The 23,385-nt window shown below is 35.1% G+C and overlaps 1 protein-coding gene across 2 annotated transcripts in view; it reads right to left on the bottom strand.

Moving 5' to 3' along the window:
* The window catches only part of EndoB (SH3 domain containing GRB2 like, endophilin-B), a 133,318-nt gene that overhangs the window by 72,861 nt on the left and 37,072 nt on the right, over nucleotides 1-23,385 (bottom strand). For both annotated transcript variants that reach the window (XM_069831140.1, XM_069831141.1), the window contains exons 2-4: nucleotides 15,500-15,641; nucleotides 2,006-2,134; nucleotides 957-1,119 (exon numbers count right to left, since the gene is read on the bottom strand). In XM_069831140.1, coding sequence (XP_069687241.1) covers nucleotides 957-1,119; nucleotides 2,006-2,134; nucleotides 15,500-15,641 — 434 coding nt within the window. The remainder of the gene's footprint in view (nucleotides 1-956; nucleotides 1,120-2,005; nucleotides 2,135-15,499; nucleotides 15,642-23,385) is intronic.

The raw sequence follows: 23,385 nt of genomic DNA, 5'->3' as shown, positions 1-23,385 counted from the left end.
TAATCAAGATGATTCACCAACGTAATGAGCGACAGAAAGCTGATTTAATGTGATTAGTGTTAAATGGAATATTTTGAACTTCTTGCAATTTGCGGCATGCCATTTTGTTTTTCATGTACATGAATGACAAAATATTCCATTTTAATGTCACACCTGAATAATACAGAAACCTGTTCACAACGGAAAAAAAACTAGGACCATGTCACTTCCGTCTTGAACAGGTTTCACTGTATCTTGGAGCAACAGTCACAGATATAAATGATACTCAGGAGGAAATTAAACACAGAATAAATATGGGAAATGCCTGTTATTATTTGGTTGAGAAGCTTTTATCATCCAGTCTGCTGTCAAAAAATCTGAAAGTTAGAATTTATAAAACAGTTATATTACCGGTTATTCTTTATGGTTGTGAAACTTGGACTCTCACTTTGAGAGAGGAACATAGGTTAAGGGTGTTTGAGAAAAAGTACTTAGGAAAATATTTGGGGCTAAGAGGGATGAAGTTACAGGAGAATGGAGAAAGTTACACAACACAGAACTGCACGCATTGTATTCTTCACCTGACATAATTAGGAACATTAAATCCAGACGTTTAAGATGGGCAGGGCATGTAGTACGTATGGGCGAATCCAGAAATGCATATAGAGTGTTAGTTGGGTGGCCAGAAGGAAAAAGACCTTTAGGGAGGCCGAGACGTAGATGGGAATATAATATTAAAATGGATTTGAGGGAGGTGGGATATGGTGATAGAGAATGGATTAATCTTGCTCAGGAAAAGGACCAATGGCGGGCTTATGTGAGGGCGGCAATGAACCTCCGGGTTCCTTAAAAGCCAGTAAGTAAGTATTTGTAAAGAGTATGTCTTTAAGTGATGGTACAGTAGTTATACAAAATTAAACTGTTAGTGGGTATATTACAATTCAAGCTAAATTAAAAGAATGCAATAATCGAATTACCGTTTACTTTCCAGCAGGCTTCTTTCCTTCAAGATTGTTTTCATCTCTCCCTCCAGAAACTTTCTCAATGGTTGAACGTAGCAATGTCCAGCTGATCCAATGAAGTCTCGTTCTGTCTGACCTAGTCTTTGTTCACACTGTCCCACTTTAATCAACGAACTACCTATAAACACAGATATATTAATGAACATTTATTTTATTAAGCACAAATATTCACGGTGTCAGGTTTCACATACTCTAATAAAATTTATTTATTTAATATTATTTTAAAATACACAGACATTTTGTCCATAAAAGCATCTTCTTCACACAACTTCATTACAAAAAGAAATAATAATATATAAACAAAACGCATTGCTTACAGCAGAATTTATAATATGTACAATGAGAAATCAAAATGTAATGCCAGAGAAGAGTAGCTCCTTATTTAATCATGTATGAGTAAATTTGATGCATCGTCTGTTCCTGAAAAGAAATCAATATTATTCAAATAATTTACTGTGTTAAAAAGAGACAGCATTCTAATTAAAGGTGAACCAACCTACCCACCCACCTACCCATAAAAAATTTGGGCATCTAACTGCAAAAATCATTATTCTTTTTCGAAATTTTGTAAGTAATTGATTTGAATGCTGCAATTGATTCACAGCAAAGTGCCTTAGTATCATTCAATAAATATTAAATGATTTGTATAAATGTTTTCATAAAATAGATGTGTTTTCAGGCTGTGTAAAAACTGTCATTTGGGCCTAAAACACACTTCAAAACTACCAAATTTTAGTTTCTTGCCGAAAATTAAAAAAAAAAGTTGTCAATATTATCTTTTGAAACAGATGTGCGGTTAGTGATGTAAGGCTTGATATAACTGTGTTGGGTGGGCTTTCTTCCTATTCTTGTGAATTGTAAAATGAAAAAAAATTCAGCTTTTTTTTAATCATGTGAAATAAGAAAAAACATTGAATTTTTAAAATATAATATCACACATGCAATTTCTCACTACTGCTAGCACTACTACTTGAAAATAACAAAAGGAAATTCATATTCCATACCATATGCTGTACCAGGTCCAAATTCATTGCCAGCTTCAATCATATCCAGGCCAAGATACTCAAGGTTACTAAGTCGATTTGGACGCTTCTTTTCAATCTTCTCAAAAAGAAAGTCTTCTACTCTATTACCTATAAGTATGAAATTAAAAAGAATAATTCTGTATATAAAATACATTAAAATTATAACTATTACACACATAGAAAGAAACACCAAATCATCGCGGTCAGCATATTGGAGAAAATTTAAAGGGAAGAAAAATTATTACTGATGAACTATTAAGTTATTTAAATTACATGAATACCAAATTCACTGTGTTAATATTTAAATTATGGTGTTACTTTATCTGATTAACTAGTTTCGATGTTATATTAATCATCCTCTGAATTCTAGGATGATGGATATAACATTGAAACTAGCCAATCAGGTAAAATAATACCATAATTTAAATATTAACACACTGAAGTTAGTATTCATTTAATTTAAATACTGTAACTTAATAGTTCATCAGCGATTGTATATGTTAAAAGAGTATAATCAAGAATGAAGAAAAATTATTGTTAAGTTTGGACTTTTTCCATTGTCGAAAAATATATCAGCAATGCATAATGTTTTGATCTATTTTCATCAATGATGAGGAAAACGGAGAATATTTTACTAGTTACAGCTCAACTAATTCGAACTTTAGACTTCGATCTGGCCATCAAATCTGAGATTATATCCAATTTTTCCAAGCAAATACCAGGACAACACATTACAAAAGAGCAACTAAATGTCTATGTTGTTTTATAACTGATAAACTATTATAATCACCTCATCATAACATAAACACTGAATGACTTATGAGTGTCACTATATTTCCCTAGTCAATAAATGAAAATAATTTTAAGATGTTATTTAATGATACTGCACAGTCATCTATCATTGGTAGAATTGGTGATAGAGATTGTGTCTGGCAAGATGAGTCCAAGAGTTCTTGTGGAATTGCCTCACATTTGCTTAACTGAAAGTGAAAATATCCAAGGAAAAAAAAAACACACAACTAAGCACCCAAGCAGGATTCGAAAATACAGCTGTTCACAATCTCTAAGTACGAGTTCAGCTCATTACCTCCTGAGCTATACGGTACTAATGAAGAAAAAAAAGTAAGTTAATTCAATATGTAACAGCAATAGAATAATAAATGAAAATATTTGTTCACTAACGTGGAATAATTGAGGTATTCTCTGGAATAACAATGTAACGTACATTACATCGTTTTTCGATTTCCAGCATATTCCTTAATAATACAAAGAGCCCATTTCTAGCAAGATTTATATTAATGAAAGTATTTTGGAAAGAGTGGCGGCCGGGTAGCTCAGTTGGTAGAGCAGCTGGCTACGGACTGGAAGGTCCGGGGTTCGATCCCAGTTGGTGACAGGATTTTTTCTCGTTGCCAAACTTTCAGAACGGCCCCAAGGTTCACTCAGCCTTCTATAAAATTGAGTACCGGGTCTTTCCCGGGGGTAAAAAGGCGGTCAGAGCGTGGTGCCGACCACACCACCTCATTCTAGTGCCGAGGTCACGGAAAGCATGGGGCTCTACCTCCATGCCCCCCAAGTGCCTTCATGGCATGTTACGGGGATACCTTTACCTTTACCTTTTTACCTTTTTGGAAAGAGTTGAAGAATTTAAATATCTTGCCTACAAATTATCTTTCTTAGCAGATTGACATTCATGACAAAATTTTACAGTATAATAAATCAATGGGGATCATAAATAGAATCATGAAACCATCTCTAGTTCAGCAACATACCCACACTCGTCTGTATAAAACTTTAGCACGACCAGTCCTGCGCTATGGAAGTGAAGCATGGGCTCTAAGGAAATGTGACGCAAGTACAATTACTATTAGTGACATGAGATTCATGTGCTGAACAGCTGGCTACACTAAGTGGGACCATAAAAGAAATGAAGACATCTTAAAGGAACTTGAACTCTATACTAGCAGACATATCCCACTATCAAGATAACTGGCGTCAGCATGTGAGGCATATGTCTAGGACTAGAATCCCTCGTGCAATCCTGAAATACCAACCTAGAGGCAGGAGATCAACTGGACGTTCAATGAAGAGATAGGCTGAAAACTTTTGTGGACCGTAACAGTCCTTCTGGGACTATAACCTGTATCGGTATCTCAGAGAATGCCTCAATTACAATGTAAACATAATGGGGGAATCAGCTTTCTATGCGAGAGAACTGAATTACGATTTGAGCAAGTCTAAGTAAAACTTGTGAACAAAGTGATTGGAACTGTCTTATTTTCCTGCCATCATGCGACCATCTCTCCATACATTCCTATCACTGCTGCAGTAGTAGTGAAAACTACTGCTAGTACAATCTTCCCCAAGAGACCAATTCTATGTAATCCATAAGTTAAATGTAGCATGGAACAAGTCACCATGGTAAAATCCCTCAAGATGATGGCAATCTCGGAGTACTCCGAAATGAGATCATACAAACAAGCAATCAACAAGATAGTTATCACATATTATATTTGATGAGATGGCAGATAGAGAGCTCACAACAATTTAATCTATTCCATCAAGTCAAGGACGTTTATGTTGACAGATTTTAATCAAAGTGTTGGTGACAATAATAAAATTACCATACATTAAATCATTTGCCAGAATAGTTACTGAAAAAAAAAATTGACATGAACATGATACATACTTTCTGATTACAGAATAGTTACTGAAAAAAAAAATGACACGAACATGATACATACTTTCTGATTACAGAACAGTTACTGAAAAAAAAATTGACATGAACATGATTTATTTATTTTAGTTGGTTATTTAACGACGCTGTATCAACTACTAGGTTATTTAGCGTCGATGAGATTGGTGATAGCGAGATGATATTTGGCGAGATGAGGCCGAGGATTCGCCATAGATTACCTTGTATTCACATTACGGCTGGGGAAAACCTTGGAAAAAACCCAACCAGGTAATCAGCCCGAGCGGGAATCGAACCCGCGCCCGAACGCAACTTCAGACCGGCAGGCAAGCGCCTTAACCGACTGAGCCACGCCGGTGGCTATGAACATGATACATACTTTCTGATTACAGAATAGTTACCGAAGAAAAAAAAAAAAAAATTGACATGAACATGATACATACTTTCTGATTACAAATTTTAAACGTTTTACAACAATTAAGTTCCTGTATCATGTCGCAAATTATACAAAATTTGTAGTTAGTTTCTCTTTATAATCATTTAAAATACATTAATGGAGTTATTTACTATCTAACCGCTTCCATATTATATTTGTTATTACTTTAGCAGGGTGTTGCCAAAGTTCTTCTCTTGTGGAGTTGATACAGTTCAATATGTGTTGAGGAGAAACTTATTTCATTTAGCACTTTGGGCATATGGCAAATTTCTTAATTTTTTCCACGCACAGTTCCAGAAAAAAAAAAAATGGCCTGCCTAAGTTCAAATTCTATGCATTGCGCATGCTCAGTACTCCAAAGCAGTGGTCCACATGAGATCGCTTTGGAAATTATTGAAATTCATTTTACGTCAATTGTTGTCATAACCCAAAAGGCATTTGAAAAGATGCGATGAAAATTGATTTATTCTTAAAGTAGATGAATATTTATAAATTGTGCAGTAATATAGAATGATGGTAAACGAAATTAACCTACATAATTAATTTAAAAAATATCTTTTGTCAACAGTATCCTCTGAACTCTGAACTTTGTTGTCTGCAAGCAAGCACATTAACACAGAACTATCGGAATGTTTGCGATGAATTGTCACAATCAGGGTTGTCATATGTATGGTGTTTGTTTAATAATGACTCTTTGGCATTAATTTCATCTTATTTTCAGATTAATTTCGTGCTTTCTGCATTAGTTGTGAAGTATCTTCCTGCAGTACTACTGTATTAAAATAATAATGGCTTGAAAACCATTGTTGTTTGAATCGTGCTCTGTAAGAAGTTTCAAGAGTCGGGCCATTTTTTTCTGAGACTGTACGTATTGGTTTTAAGATAACCTGAGTTCAGTCTAGAGATATCAGATATCAGTTTGTTCTTTATGGTCCAATGACATTATTATTACATCTCTGGGGCACTTTCCTTGATACAAGTCATGACAGTGCAGAGGATTCGACTCTAATGAATTATTTATTTGGACATAACAGTCTATTTGTGATTTTTTATGTGGTCATCTGACAGTTTACTTTAGCAAGGGGGGTGGGAGGAGGAAATCGTCTGATTTCATTTAAAAGTTTCTTACACTTATTAGTTTTTTTTTTCTGAAGTCCCGGCAAAATTTCTATACTTTCCATGTTATTTTATTTTGGTTATACGTTTCTGGTTTATGCGTTTTTTTTTACACTTATACGACTACATTTTAAATCTCATGAGATACAAAACGTCATTTACAGATTCTAAATCAATTTTGCTCGAAATTAGGTTTGCCATGAAAATGCAAGAACGCGAAAATATAGTACCTATATGTTAATTGTTAAGATGCGACCCACTATGAAATTCGTGGAAATTGGAAGCTGCTTATGCTTGCCTCCAATAATCTTGTGTCCTTTAATGACGTTGTTATTGCTTTACAAACAGTGAAACATTTCGTAATACACCATGTTGAAGTTTGGAATGTAATATATCAGCCAATTTTGGATCTAATCATTTAAGATTTCCTATAAGTAATCTTACATTCTTAAAAAAGACGTGTTATATGTAAATTTGAGTAATATATTATAGACTCAAAGATGCCTTAATTGTGAAGGTCTAAATTTTTCATGTATATTTTATAGAATTGACGCAATTCATTCTTCCATATTTAGGTTTCATATGCTATTTCAGATGTTATTAAATTTAATGTCAATTCAATTTTACGTTTTTCTAACTTTTTTTTTTTTTTTTTTTTTTTTGTTCAGACCCCATAAAAGTATAAATAAAGTTTACTGTATCATGCATAATGAGAAAGTGAAATCTGTTGATAACTATGATTAAGCAGCGAGGCTGGCGGTGATGACAATTATTTATGGTAATTATGATGATTGTAGTGATGGTGGCGATGACGGTGATGATGATGATGGTGGTGGTGCTGATAATGATGGTGATGAACAATGACAAAGTGAAAAAAAAATCTGTAACTGATATGATGTGAGTTAAATGATAAAGTTACCTAAGAATTTAAAAACTATAGAAATGCGACAGAATTGTTCACAATAAATGGCAGGAAGTACGGGCCTCTGTAATAATGAGGAAGCAAGGCAGGAAGACCAGACATTTCCTGTGAGCTCTATGATACAAGGGTTTGTCAACCATTCCCATTAAGAGATAAGGGCATAAAAAATGTGATCAGGAATACAGTGGTCTGCATATTTTCGTAAGAATGTAGCTTAACTACGCCTCTGACATTAGTAATCAGTATTATATTCAGATATATCAAAAGAGGAGCACTTCGACCAATTTTCATTTTTAAGGCGACAGATTCAGGAAAACTTGCACGAACATCAATAATGTTCCACTGAAAATTTTGATTTCAATATTTCCTACAAACAAAATGAGAGCTGTCCGGAATATTTTGGTTTTCAATTTAATATTTGCAGAACACGACCTTACAGTAATATTAAAGACTGAGAAACAACTCAATATTGCAAGCTAAGCACACACAGTGAGGTTATTTGCAGTGCTAGCAAAGTATCTACATTTGTCTAACCCAAACTTTCTAGTCAGGCATCAGTTTCATCAATTTTGTCCCTGGTGAGCACATGTCCTTCCTTGTTTGGTTTATTGTCCAATATAAATACTGGTTTTGATGAAGAATTAGTAGAATAGAGAAAAATTCTCTCCGGCACTGGGACTCGAACCTGGGTTTTCAGCTTTATCCACAAAGCCACACTGGATTCTAATCCCGATGCCAGACTGAATCTTCCTCAGTTTAAGTTCAACCTCTCTGTTCCCTCTTTGATGGCCCACCCTCATGTACTGTGCCACAGAATATGTGACAGTGGCACAATGTTCAACACTATGTACAGAAGTACAGTCATTACGAGTGACTAAGTGGCTGGGATCTGACAGAACAAGGTGCCGTCTTGAATCACGAAGTGATTACTTACGCATATCATATCACTATGATGTACTGAAGTACATATGATATTTCCGTGCAGGGATTCTGCATTACCATATGGTGATTACCCATTCTTCAACATATGGCAATGCACAATTCCTGCACGGAAATATCATATTGTACTTCAGTATATCATAGCAATACTGGTTTCATTTTAACATTTTTAGTCATCTCTTTATAACACGGTATCTCTAGACAAAATATTAAGAACTGAATAGCTGGATACTTCTTAGAAAGCAATCTTATCTCTCTCATAGACCATTAAAAAAACACACACCCAGACACAAACATGCATGCCAGTCATACACATACACACACAGATACCTACATAAAATAAATTTCTTGTTCAATAGTGCATTTCTGACTTGCCATCACTAACCAACATTATCATTCAATTTCGTTACAATAGATTTTCTGTCATATGGTCGTTAGTTCTAAGCACAACGCTCCAACCCAGAGGATCAGGATATTTTGTGTTGGGGTTATCATCCCTCAGAATGGAATTGAAATTCTAAAAAGAAAACCACGATTGGGCCGACCAAGACAATTGTTTTTAACAGCTTAGAATTGCTTTATGCCCCTTCATGCCAAATGTACAGAGTTGAAAGAGTGACTGTGTTGAACAAAGAAAAATGTGCCATACTGCCACATACAACATATAAGTTTGACAAAAACATCAAGTTTGTTTGGTGGAAGTTAACATGGTGAAATATGCTGGTGTGCCTGGGTAGATTAGGGCATCTCAATGGGTGAAATATGGTAACAAAGAGATGAGGTTATGTTCTGTGCACCACACAGCTTGGCAGCATTGTTTGCATTGCCATTGTCATTCAGAGTATAAAACATAGTTGGCATACTATTTCTCATCTATTTCATTTTCCGATTTAAATATCATAAACATCGGTCCAATGCCAAAACCACGAATGTGCAAAATTTCGCATTTTCACCTAAGTGCACTTTCTGAGTCTGTTTGGTGTGTAGATTCTTATGCCAAAGTCACATAAGTGTATGGTCATTCAGTTCCGAGTTATTTGCAATTCTTAAAGCACGTATGTACTTCCAGATTAAAATGTACAATGCCAAATCAGCGAATGTGGCACATTCGTGATTTTGGCACTGGGCACCATAACAAACTAATAAGACAGTATTAACGAATGTGCTACATTCGTGATTTTGGCATTGAACTTGTAACAATGGAGCACATTCATTCATTTATTTATTTTTACATTTTATTAATATCAGAAACGATGTGTGTGGTGCTATGTTGATTCCGTAATTATGTCATTAACTTTGTTCCACGTATTTCCAACAAATATACCATTATTTTTTTACATTTTAGTACAAGTCGTTTGGCTAGTAAGGCTCAAATTGGAGTTAAGGAGAGATGCAAAATGTGTGATTTAGACCTTCGTTGCTATTAAGAAATACAGGCAGGTTATCAATGATTACAATGTTACTCTATCTTTTTAAAAAAAATACATGTATGAATGTCGATTATAAGCTTCACATGGAAAAAGGAACTCTGCATGAGAGGCTAGGGATGAATACAAGACATTATCTTGTCAAGATTGGAAATACTGTTCTTCAATTTTGAACTACAGTCTTAAATACACCAAAGGGACAGGCAGATCCAATATTTTACCTCCATAAATTGGCTGTTTATAATCTGGGGATAAACAATTTGGAAATCACGGTACAAAGTGTTACATCTAGGATAAGACTCAACGTAAAAGTGGGACAGTAGAAATTTCTCCCTGTGTTTATAACTATGTGATGTCTCACCCAGTAATCATGATGTCAGACAGTCATAGGAAACAACAAAATAATTCTATCTTCATTGGTATGTGCATTCTTTTCCTGAACTAGCACTCTCCTTTACAAACCAAAGATCACAGATTTTTTCAGATGGATATATCGAAATTGAATGTGATTCTATACATTCCAAGATAGATAAGAAATCAAACAATTTCCAGTTTAGTCCTAAAGGATGGGCAAGACTGATTTGTATTATCCAAAAAAAACTTTCACCGTTTCTTCTCCTTCTTCTTCTTCCTCTTTATGATGACTTTGATAGCTTAAAGTCATTTTCGTAAGAAAGACTTTAAAACAACATTCCATGAAGAAGTGTTCGTTGGTTGCAGTATCTAAGAACGGAACCAAGACAAATATTTTTTAAAGATAAATCCAGATCTGATTTCCATCAAGTCAATCTGAAGAGACCAAGAGGCAGGCCAAGTGAGGGTCCACTCCCAAAAAGTCTACAGTGCAGATCTGTCCATTGCTGAAGCCAAATTCCAGGATCTCAAAATAATGTGTGAGGATCTTGCCTATACCGAGGGAGTACCATGGATCTTGCAACTCATTGAAATACAACAGAAACATTCGTGAAGACTTACCTGAACTTTATGCAGATGAGGACTCTAAGTATGAATAGTGATCGTGTTCTTTCATATTTCTCAGTATTTTCAATGCTATGAGTTTGTCTCTTTACAAGAAGAATATTATCGTATTTAATAATGATTTATATTTTCTTGAACAAAAGAGTATTTTTCCGGTATATGTACCAATAATAGAATTTTTTAGAAAGTAAGACTGAAGAGAAAAAATTCTATAAAATTAATTTCGTAATAATAAATAAGTCCTCCCATTATCCTTGAAAATACTTGAAAACCATTAATTTCACAATTAGTTTAATAAGTCTGCAAACAGCACTTTAAACATTCTGCAATTCTGCCATGCCAAGAAGAACTAATACGAACAATTATTTAAGGGGTTAAGTACAGCTTACGGCAGTAAAATTTTTGGAAATATTCAACATTTTTTCCTCCATTACTGTATCTTGTACAATAATGAATATTGGTATGTGTAAAACACTGTCCTTCTGCTGTATGAAAAAAATATTTTACGATTTAAAAAAATTATATATATATATATATATATTTTTTTTTTTTTAATTCAAAATGCCGACAGTTTACTGTGCAGTGATGAAGAGTTTCCCTTATAACTCATAAGTTTGTTAACTTTTTCATATTCTCTCTCTTTTATTTTATTACTGAAGCTCATGTTTACAATATCATGCTACATTCCTTAATAAATAATATAATTTTTTTTGTTTTGTACTGATATTTGACCATTTTTTAAAATGAATTTATTTTTTTTTATCAGACACTCTATCAAAGGTAGAGAAGTGATCTTGCATCATATTTTAGATATGACATGCATAAATACACACAAAAAATTTCATCACAGAATGTTGGATAGTTTATTAGTTATGTGGGAAATGCTTCATCACTGCACAGTGAACTGAATTTTGAAAAAAGAATGTAAATAATTTTTTTAAATCGTAAAAATATTTTTTTCATATAGCAGAAGGACAGTGTTTTACACATACTAGTTTTCAGTATTTTACAAAATACAGTAATGGAGGGAAAAAAATGTTGAATATTTCCAAAATTTTACTGCTGCAAGCTGACCTAACCCCTTAAAATGTCCTTAACATATGAAACAAATGAGGTAATTTGTATGTCCTAAGAAATAGCATAACTAGTTAAACATTTTGGCAGTGAAAACATAAATGTAACTATAAAACCTGATTTTTTCCAAGCACTTTGAATATTAAAATGCGTTTATCTCAAAAGTAAGATTTTGCACATTCGTGGTTTTGGCATTGGACCGACGAATATGCTGATCTTGTCGTGATGGATATTTCTCAATGAAGCTACTAATAGAAAAACATAGAGAATTTAGTATAGAAACTCAGCTTGCTTCCATTGATTTTAAGAAAGCTTTCCACATGGTAAATACTAGAAATAAATTGTTAGAAATCCTAGCACACAATAACCTGCCATAACAGTTTATAAATAATATATACAATATTAAAACAAATTTAATTGCAGTTAAAATTAATAATAGGTAGGGGTCTCATTTTATGGTGATTATTTTACCCTGATTTCGATGAATATTTCGTAAAAAACAAGCAATTTCGTGCATATTTCGCACCCTAGAGAAACTTAAAAAATAATTTTAAAGTATCATTGTTTTATTATTATTAAAACAATCCCTTTGAAACTAACAGTAAATTGTTTGCATCATTAATTGCATCAATCATAATTCAATTTCATTCGACTGTGAGGGACTGATGGAACTGCCTTCTTGATCACTCGAAGGTAGTTGTTGCAGGAAAGAGAAATGATCACTGTTTGGTTGCACTGCTTCCTGGAAGTAGTCTCTTAAACTTTGCATACATCGTTACCAATTACCAAATATATGTAATGCTGAATAATCAAATATGTAGGAAATAAGTTCATGTATATTTTATAACAAAGAAAATTTTAACTTTTTATTTGGAAGACAGAGTCATTTTTCATGCGAATTCTCCATGAAACCTGTTTTTTGTTGAAAATATCGTGATTATAAAATAATTTCTTCAATTCATATCAATTTCGCAAAATTCGCGGATATATTTCACTTAATTTTGAACTTTCATTAAGGGATTTACATTTTCTATGCATAAAATTAAGTTTTTAACACATTTTCCATATAGCATTAACACCAAAAAATCACACCCCTAATAATAGAACATCAGAATGGTTCGAAATTAACATAGGAGTAAAACAGAGTTGCAACCTCTTCCCCCTTCTGTTTGTAATGTACACTTAACGGCAAAAGAATAGGCCGACTCTTGGTCGATAGAAATGCTAAGTTCTATTGTGCAATTCACTTGTGTAAATGCACTGCACTTCAAGGCATTGTTGTGGTGTCCCTTGATTGAAAGTCGTCCGTCTACGAGCTATTTGTGGCCCAGTAGTAAGATGTCTGACATCTGTGCCAGAGGTTGAGAGTTTCGCCTCCTGGTACGGTAAAATTATTTTTTTTTTTTATTTTAATTAATTTATTAGTTTAAATGTGAAATGACATTTGTTCATAAACTTCGTTATGTCTGCATTGTAAAAATATTATTGCCCATCACCTGCGAGCTATTAATAGGCAAAACCTGGCCTGTATAAACAAAAATACTTGTTTCACATCATAAAAAATCGGACGCATATATCAAACATAAATAACTAATTAAATAAACAAAAAACAAACAATTTGTTAATATATTAACAAAAAAGGCCTGTGGTGGAGACTAGTATCTCGTCCACAAACCACCTGCATTAACAACTGCTCTCATTCTGTGCGGCATGGAGTGCACAAGATTATGGAACAGGTCTAAATTCATGGCCACCTCCTTCCATGCATCTAGAACTCTGTCCCACAATTCGTCAGCTATCCGAACGGATGGTTGTTCTGCCCAATTAGAGCATAGAATCTGTTTGATTGTAGCCCAAATATTTTCAATCGGATTCATATCTGACGATTTTGGAGGCCAACCGACAAGGTCGACATCAGGCCTTCTCGTAAACCACCTCTGAATCCAGTTGGCAACATGTATCAGGTGATAATCCTGCTGGAAAAAAAGTATTCCTTCTGGATATCATTCTCAGACGGAAGGGATCATTAGATTTGCCAAAATGTGTTCGTAGACTTCTGCCATAAACTGACCGTGGATGCATTCCAGAAGTCCTGTCCCATCATATGACATCCATCCCCAACACATGACGCTCACGCGACCTGATCTGTTAAGTCATCTCATGAAGCGTTCATCGTATTGGTGGCAATCCATACGATAAACTAGGGCAGAGCCATCGTTGCTACTGGAGACAATTACCCTGTCGGAGAAAATGATATTTCTTCAATCAAAGTCCTGTCAGAGAGTAGCATATGCTAGACGGTCCGTGGCATGTTCCATCGTCAAATGTTCTCTCCTCAAAGCTCAATGACACTGTATGCCACGCTCTCTAAAATGTCTCCTTACAGTGTGTGGGGAACCTGGAAAGTTGGACGCCATCTTGAGTTGAGAGGCAGTTCTAAAGGGTGGTTCTCAACTTCTCTCAATAACATGGCTTCTTCTTCCCTTGTAGAGATGCACGGCCAACCAGGAATGGTATGATTCACATCACCATTCTAGATAAAAAATTTAGCCCACTGCTTAGCAGTTGAAAATGGGACTCCAATCTCTCTGGCCGCCATCGACACAGGATAACCTATACGAATCAGGGCAATGACTTGTTGACAGAGTTGTTGTCTCTCTGTCATTTTCAAGCATAATGATGAGACAGAACATTTTATTAACAGACAAGTATTGCTTGGAAGAGAGAGGGAGATTTATTATTTATTAGAGTTTGGGCATATTCTAAGCGATGTTGCCACATAAATATAGCTTTGTGAGACATATATGATGGCAAATTTGTAATTAAAAAAAGAAGATTGTGGGAGATTCGAACCTTGAGCTACTACTATTAACTCATTCAATAGACCAATGCTGTAATGACGTACGCTACTGAGACTGTTAATATCGTTTCGCCATAATATGTGGTTTTCCTGTTCATATTCACTTCGGTTGATTTTGTATTTATCAATTTTATTATTATTTCACTCTTCAGAGGCCCTGACATATCTAGAATCAACCTTCTATTCGATTTTATAACATATTTTAGACTCTTAAACAAAATATAGCAAATTTAAATGGTTTAATTATGTATTACCTGGTGAACTACAGCTTTGATGAAATGAGCATGTGCAATGTTATGTCTCTGGAACTTAGAAATTGTCGGCAGCCCATTCTTTTTGCTGTTAAGTGGAAATGAATAAAATTATCCAGGAATGGAGACAAATGCAACATGGTGAAGTCAAGATAAACAGAAATTTAAAAATAGATTGAATGATACTTGAAGAGTACCTAGTTTTAATAGCATCTACAGAAAACATATATAATACTCAGTATATAATTTAAATATTATTGCAAAAATATAACATGGAAATAAATACAGAGAAAACAAAAGCAACAAAGAAGTAATGGAAGAACTTAGTCTGGAATCAATATTGTACTTCATTTCATACAGAAATATCAGAACTGGATGAGCCATTTGCGACGTATGAGATCCCATAGAATTCCAAAAGCTATGCTTACTATCAACCCCATGGGAAGAGATCTCTGGGAGTCCCAAAAAGCAGTGGAGAGAAAATTCCTCTTCATTATGAGATGTAACAGGCGACATGGCCTAAAACTTGTACGATGTTAAAACATCACATATGAACAAAATTTAACAAAATTGCGTTGTAAGAGAATAGACTATCATTTCTATTTATAAAGAATTAACCAATGAACTCCACACTCACTGTCACACTATTAGGATTTTGTTTTGTAGAACTCAATCTTTATAAACCAAAGCAAGCAATTTTAGGGTAGTTTGGAATTAAATTGTCTATTATCAATGTATTTTATCATTTAAGGATCTAAATTAAGAAATTACAAACCAGGATTTGGTGTTAAAACTGCTTCTGTGTCTCTTAAAATTTTCTCTGTCCATAATTTGGTTGTATCTGAGCGCTCTGCAAGATTCTCAAAGTGAGCATCAAGTTCTGTCTTCTCAGACGTTCCCAGTTTTTCTTCTGTCAACTGAAATGCAAAAATTCTACTCAATTATTTTTGCACACTGAGCAATAACCCAATTACACCTTTCAAACAAAGAATGTACATAACCACCTTATTAACACAACAAAATTACACACAAAGAATATAATAATATACCCATTAAAGTACACTCTAACATATTATATTTCATAACATACACAGAAACAAAATATTTTACGATCAAATTGGATCTCAACAATACAGTATTTGAATAAAACTTCATTCACTATACAAATAACAAGTTACAAACATTCTAGCATTCCAGTGATAATAACACACACAAAATAAGAAAAGAGAGAGAGAAAAGACACAAGGTATTTCTGTGCTTCCAACACACATACATGAAATATTTAAACTTACAATAATGAAAGTAATATATATATATATATATATATATATATATATATATTGTCCACACCTGTGGAGTAACGGTCAGCGCATCTGGCTGCGAAACCAGGTGGCCCGGGTTCGAATCCCGGTCGGGGCAAGTTACCTGGTTGAGGTTTTTTCCGGGGTTTTCCCTCAACCCAATACGAGCAAATGCTGGGTAACTTTCGGTGCTGGACCCCGGACTCATTTCACCGGCATTATCACCTTCATCTCATTCAGACGCTAAATAACCTAGATGTTGATACAGCGTCGTAAAATAACCCAATAAAATGAAAAAAAAATATATATATATATACACTATCCATTCGGATGTCTGGGAGGGGGATGCTGGGGAAGAACACATTATGAAGCAACCCAACAGAGAGAAGAAAGAAGATTGAGGATTGGAACATAGAATGTAAGGATTCTTCTGCAAGCAGGTATGTTGGAAAACTTGAAGGAAGAAATAAGAAGAACCAGAGTGGATGTGATGGGAATATCAGAAGAGACGTGGGAAATAGTGGTAAGTTGGTGAGTGATGAATTTAGGTTGTTTTATTCAAATGGTGAGTACAAAGGAAGTCATGGTGTTGGTGTATTACTGGGACTACGTGTGAAAGATAAGGTGATATCAGTGCATTATGGAGATGACCGAGTGATAATGGTGATTCTACAAGGGAAGAAAATGGATTTAGTGCAGTGCAAGTTTATATGCCACATAGTGGATTAGCAGACGAGGATGTGAAAGAAAGTTATGACAAGATAGAAGAAAAGTCGACAAGGAGAAGAAAGGAGCATGTATAATCATAATGGGTGACTGGAACACAGTTGTAAGAGAAGGTCAAGAGGGAAGAACAGTTGGAAAATATGGATTGGGAAGAAGAAATGACAGAGGAGAATCTTTGGTAAATTTCTGTAAAAGAAATCAATGATTGTTTGAAATACATTATTCCAACAACATAAACGAAGAAGATACACATGGACATGTCCAAGGGACGAAAGCAGATACCAGACAGATTATATACTGGTACAGGAAAGGTTCCGAAATTGCTTAAAAAAATGCGAAGACTTTACCAGGAGCAGATATTAACTCAGATCATGTCCTGCTGATGGGCGAAGTAGATATTCGTCTGAAGAAGATAAAAGGAAGACAAGTGATAAAGAAATTGAACATGAAGAATGAAGAAGAAAGAAGGAGCAAATTTTCGAGAGAAAATCGCTACATTAGAATCCACACCTGAGAATAATAATGAGTACTTGACTCGTCTAAAAATCTGCACACAGACAACAGCAGAAGAAACAATAGAATACACAGAAGGTGGGAGAATTAAGAAACCTTGGGTCACAGGGAAAATGTTGGAGAAGATGGAGGAAAGGAGAAAATGGAAAAACATCAATACAGAAGAAGGTAGAAAAAACTACAGGAAACTTAACGAACTAAAAATAGAAACTGATAAGGTGAAGGAAGACTGGATGAAAGAGAAATGTAAAGAAATAGATGATCTAGAGAGAAAAGGAACATATGATTTAATGTACCATGAAGTAAAATGTTTGGACTCACAAATAATAAAAGCAAATCCATGTGGTTGATAGAGGACTAAATCAGAAATGAAATAACAGACAGACCAGGAATACTGAACGGACGGACGAAATATGTAGAAGAGTTATATGAGACAAGGAATCGTCCAAATGACTTAGCTATAGAAGATGAAGCAGCCATATCAGAAGATGAGAAAGGATTTTCTATTTAAAAAGAAGAAGCTGAACTAGCGCTTAAAGAAATGAAGAATGGGAAAGCAACAGGAGTTTATGGAATCCACACTAAATTAGTGAAATTCTTGGATGTAGACAAGAAGAAAATTCTATCATTATGCAACGAAATATATGAGCAAGGCGTCTGGTCTGAAGATTTCACCGGAGACAGTGTTGCATCCAATACTGAAGAAAAATAATGCAAAGAAATGAAGCGAGTTCAGGACTCTCAGCCTGATATCACTCTCGGTGAAGATTCTTCTGCGAATACTGAATCGACGTTTATGTTCTAAGATGGAAGAACAGTTGGAAGAAGAGCAATTTGGCTTCAGGAAAGGAAAGGTACGAGAGATGCAACTGGACTGCTACGAACAATCGGCAAAAAATACCTAGAGAAGAATAAAGAAGTGTATATAGTATTTGTGGACTTAGAAAAGGCGTTTGACAGAGTGGATTGGAATAAACTGATGGGGATCCTAAAGAAAATTGGCATAAGTTGGAAAGAGATGAGGCTGTTCAGTAACCTTTATATGAAACGAGTCAAAGTCAGAATAGAAGAAGAAATGTCAGAAGAAAGTAAAATAGGGAGAGGAGTACGACAAGGACGCCCTTCATCACCTTCCCTCTTCAACATCTACTTGAGGATTTAGTGAAGAACTGTTTTCAGAACATGGGAAGAGTGATAGTACGAGGAAGAATAAAGTATGTAAGATTTGCTGATGATGTGGTGTTGTTAGCAGAAGAGGAGTTGATACTAAGGGATATACTACTGGACCTAAATGACAGCTGTGAGCAGTATGGAATGAAGATAAATGCCAACAAGACGAAGACCATGGTCATAGGAACAAAAGTAAGAAGGTAAACTTGCAAATTCTAAATGAGGCAGTAGAGCAAGTGGATAGCTTCAAATACTTGGGGTGTACTATAAGCAGTAACATGAGCTACTGCCAAGAAGTCAAAACGAGAATAGCAATGGCAAAGGAAGCTTTTAATAGAAAAAAAAAAGCATCTTCTGCGGACCTCTGGAGAAAGAAATAAGAAAGACTCTAGTGAAGTGTTTTGTGTGAAGTGTAGTATTGTATGGGGCAGAAACATGGACATTACAACGAAGTGAAGAGAAGCATCTGAAATGTGGATATGGAGAAGGAGGGAGTGTGTGAAATGAACATACGGAGTAAGAAACGAAGCTGTGTTGGAAAGAGTGGATGAAGAAGAATGATGCTGAAACTGATCAGAAAGAGAAAAAAGAATTGGCTGAGTCACTGGTTGAGAAGAAACTGCCTATTGAAGAATGCACTGGAAGGAATGGTGGATGGGAGAAGAGTTCGTGGCAGAAGAAGATAACAGATGATAGACGACAGTAAGATATATGGACCATATGCGGAGACAAAAAAGAAGGCAGAAAATAGGAAAGACTGGAGAATGCTGGGTTTGCAGTGAAAGACCTGCCCTTAGCCAGAACACTATGAATGAATGAATATATTTATAAACGTAGTGACAGAACACTACTGAGAAATCTCATGATACTAGGATTCAAACTGTCAAAATAATTAAAGTCTGTACATTATGATAAATTACAATTAGTTGAATAGATATTCAAATAAGTACAAATGGTTTAATAGATTTCGATGGCTATTGAATGTCTACAAGAGAACTTCAAGACAGGATACTTAGTGCAATATTAAAAGTTCCTACTTCGCACAATTTCATAATTTATACTAGATTATATCTGGTGATTTACTATATCACAACAGCATAATAGAAGTAAAGTAAACCTGATCACAGGATTGTCTACAGACGTACAGCAAAGTTACAATAATTCGATGGTGTTTGGATAAAGGGAAAAGTCACAAAAATGAGTTTTGAGACATATGAAAATTAAACATCGGACCCTTATTACAAATAATTTTCTACAGAAATAAAAGACATCAAATGTTAGTATTCTTTTGTTTTTTGCACATTCACTTTGTAGAATTTAAATTGTGTATTCCCCTGGGGAACAAGACTCCATTTGCACAAACAAATGATTTAACTTCCTTTCCTCAAACACCATCGAATTTATGTGATTCAAAATTTGTTTCAACTGTTTCTTAGTGGTGGGGTGTGATTTGAAGACCTGTGATTTTGTTACTGTGGCAGCTTCATCGCTGGTTCCAACTATGTCTTACTTACTTACAAATGGCTTTTAAGGAACCCGAAGGTTCATTGCCGCCCTCACATAAGCCCGCCATCAGTCCCCATCCTGTGCAAGATTAATCCAGTCTCTATCATCATATCCCACCTCCCTCAAATCCATTTTAATATTATCCTCCCATTTACGTCTCGGCCTCCCCGAAGGTCTTTTTCCCTCCGGTCTCCCAACTAACACTCTATATGCATTTCTGGATTTGCCCATACGTGCTACATGCCCTGCCCATCTCAAACGTCTGGATTTAATGTTCCTAATTATGTCAGGTGAAGAATACAATGCGTGCAGTTATGCGTTGTGTAACTTTCTCCATTCTCCTGTAACTTCATCCCGCTTAGCCCCAAATATTTTCCTAGGCACCTTATTCTCAAACACCCTTAACCTATGTTCCTCTCTCAGAGTGAGAGTCCAAGTTTCACAACCATACAGAACAACTGGTAATATAACTGTTTTATAAATACTAACTTTCAGATTTTTCGACAGCAGACTAGATGATAAAAGCTTCTCAACCGAATAATAACACGCATTTCCCATATTTATTCTGCATTTAATTTCCTCCCGAGTGTCATTTATATTTGTTACTGTTGCTCCAAGATATTTGAATTTTTCCACCCCTTCAAAGGATAAATCTCCAATTTTTATATTTCCATTTCGTACAATATTCTGGTCACGAGACATAATCATATACTTTGTCTTTTCGGGATTTACTTCCAAACCGATCGCTTTACTTGCTTCCAGTAAAATTCCCGTGTTTTCCCTAATCGTTTGTGGATTTTCTCCTAACATATTCACGTCTTCCGCATAGACAAGAAGCTGATGTAACCCGTTCAATTCCAAACCCTGCCTGTTATCCTGAACTTTCCTAATGGCATATTCTAAAGCGAAGTTAAAAAGTAAAGGTGATAGTGCATCTCCCTGCTTTAGCCCGCAGTGAATTGGAAAAGCATCAGATAGAAACTGACCTATACGGACTCTGCTGTATGTTTCACTGAGACACATTTTAATTAATCAAACTAGTTTCTTGGGAATACCAAATTCAATCAGAATATCATATAATACTTCCCTCTTAACCGAGTCATATGCCTTTTTGAAATCTATGAATAACTGATGTACTGTACCCTTATACTCCCATTTTTTCTCCATTATCTGTCGAATACAAAAAATCTGATCAATAGTTGATCTATTACGCCTAAAACCGCACTGATGATCCCCAATAATTTCATCTACGTACGGTGCTAATCTTCTCAAAAGAAAATTCAAACTATGACTATATTTTCAAAATCACAGCTTCGAGAAATAGATATTTCCGACCAATATGTGGCTCCTAGTAATGGTGACTCATGTTGATAGCTCCTGAGTCCCGATAACTGCAAGTCAGAAGATTAACTTGAAGGACAACATAACTGGAATCTAATTTTCGTCCCACTTAAAAGGTTAATGCCAGCACCTCTTCGATAGGCCTACTCATGCTACAATGCAATCACTATATTCTTCCATGAATGATTCACCTGTAATGCAGCTGTAATGCAACAAAGGTCGAACAGAATTCGCTCGTTTGTACGTGATTTCAAGCACACAGTGCAGCAAGAACACGCACACCTCAAATGCCGCATAGCGATCTGTCCCCTGTCGGTTTTTCTCGAGAACACAAAGGGATTCATTGCTGCAGTGTGGACAAGTTCGTTGCCGTTTGTCTCGTGAAGCACGCACACCTCAAGCATGGAGTGATCTGAAGTAGATTGGACCTCATAAATTATGACCGATCTTGCGGAATCCTGGTGATATTGACTATTATAATAAAAACAACGGAACGTGCCAGTGAACACGCAAGATGAGACAGAGCTCCAAAACGAGCGAAAAAGCAGAATGACAGAACAGAATTACTGGTAACCGCCATTGGAATATGCAAGCTGCTGCTTGGGCGTTAATTTTTTCTAATTAGTTATTTTTACGACGCTCTATCAACTATGCGTTATTTAGTGTCGATGGAATTTGAGATAGCGATTTGGCAATTGAGGCCGAGGATTCGCAATAGATTACCTGACATTCGTCTTATGTTTGAGGAAAACCTCGGAAAAACACAATCAGGTAATCAGCCCAAGCAGGAATCGAACCCATACTTGCAGGCAACCACACTGGTGGCTTCTGAGAGGTTAAAGATCACTGTTGAATAATGTGAAGTCAAATCATTTTGTGTGTTCATTTCATCGAAAATGATAGCATATCGTGCGACTGCTAGGAAAGGGATTTAGCAAGCTATTTATGACATTCAGGTGAAAGCAACACAAAACTTCTTTAAAATGCCAATTTACTATGTACAAAAACGTTTTCATTCATTTGTACCTTCATTTGATGTCTACTTCCCAAATGGATTATCCTAGACAATCTACTCAACCAATTACTCCCTCAACTTCCTATGCTTCGGTTCCTGAACCACCACAACATCCTCCGACTCAAGAGTCTTCTCAAGCAGACCTTTCAAAAACAAAATCTCCAATTCCATTCTTACTACACTACACCCTGTCACTTTTGGATTTAAATCAAACTCTCTTGGCTCTCTTCAACATCATCCAGTCAAAACTCCGACCCCAGAATGTTCATCACATAGACTACTCCTATAGTCAAAACCAGCACGTTTAATATCTTCTGTTTTTTCTTAATATTATTTTTAATGAATTGAATAACAATTTTTGTAGTATTTGTTGTATATATTTTGCATTCCTATGTTTTATTTTAAAATAATTTTCTCTGGTTGGTTTAAAATGCTCGTTTTCATTGTACACTTAAATTAAAAACATCATTTGGCAATCAAATTCTGATTACTCGAAAAAGAAAATGTTTGTAGTTTATTGTATATGTTTATTTATTACAATGTCACTTCGAAATATTATTGATTTTTCTTGGTGTGACATTTCAAATTTTTTAACTGTAATTCTCTCAATGTTTCATTATTTGTATTGCAATTAAAATATCCCCATTAAAGAAGCACATTATGTTGGTACTAAGATTTAACTCATCTTGATATTTTCCTTTAATGTGCTGTTCTGGGATTATTTGTCCGATTGACTGTTTTGAAATTCGCAAAAGGTATTGAAGGCTTGTAAGTGAATCCCCTGTCACCAAGAATCGTAAAGTCAGTGTGAATATTGACATATAAGACAGTCAACCAAAAATAGTGTTTTACACACTTTGTTAATTACACAATAACATTCTTCAAAGAATGAATTGAGTTTAGTACAATAAATACTGTTCTATCTTGACTTGAGATTGGTTCTCGCATGTTGGTGGTTGATTTTTTTAAAGTTTGGCCCAATTTTCATCAACAATTCTCCAGAATTGGTCGAAATCATCCAAGTAGTCCTAAGATTTTTATACTGGCCACTGATTTCTTGAAAGTTTATAGCACTTAACAAATTACTCC

This window comes from Periplaneta americana, chromosome 7 (assembly GCF_040183065.1).
Source record: "Periplaneta americana isolate PAMFEO1 chromosome 7, P.americana_PAMFEO1_priV1, whole genome shotgun sequence".
Classification (NCBI taxonomy): Eukaryota; Metazoa; Arthropoda; class Insecta; order Blattodea; family Blattidae; genus Periplaneta; species Periplaneta americana.
The sequence above is the reverse complement of the archived record's forward strand: the minus strand, read 5'-3'. Positions and strand labels throughout refer to the sequence as shown.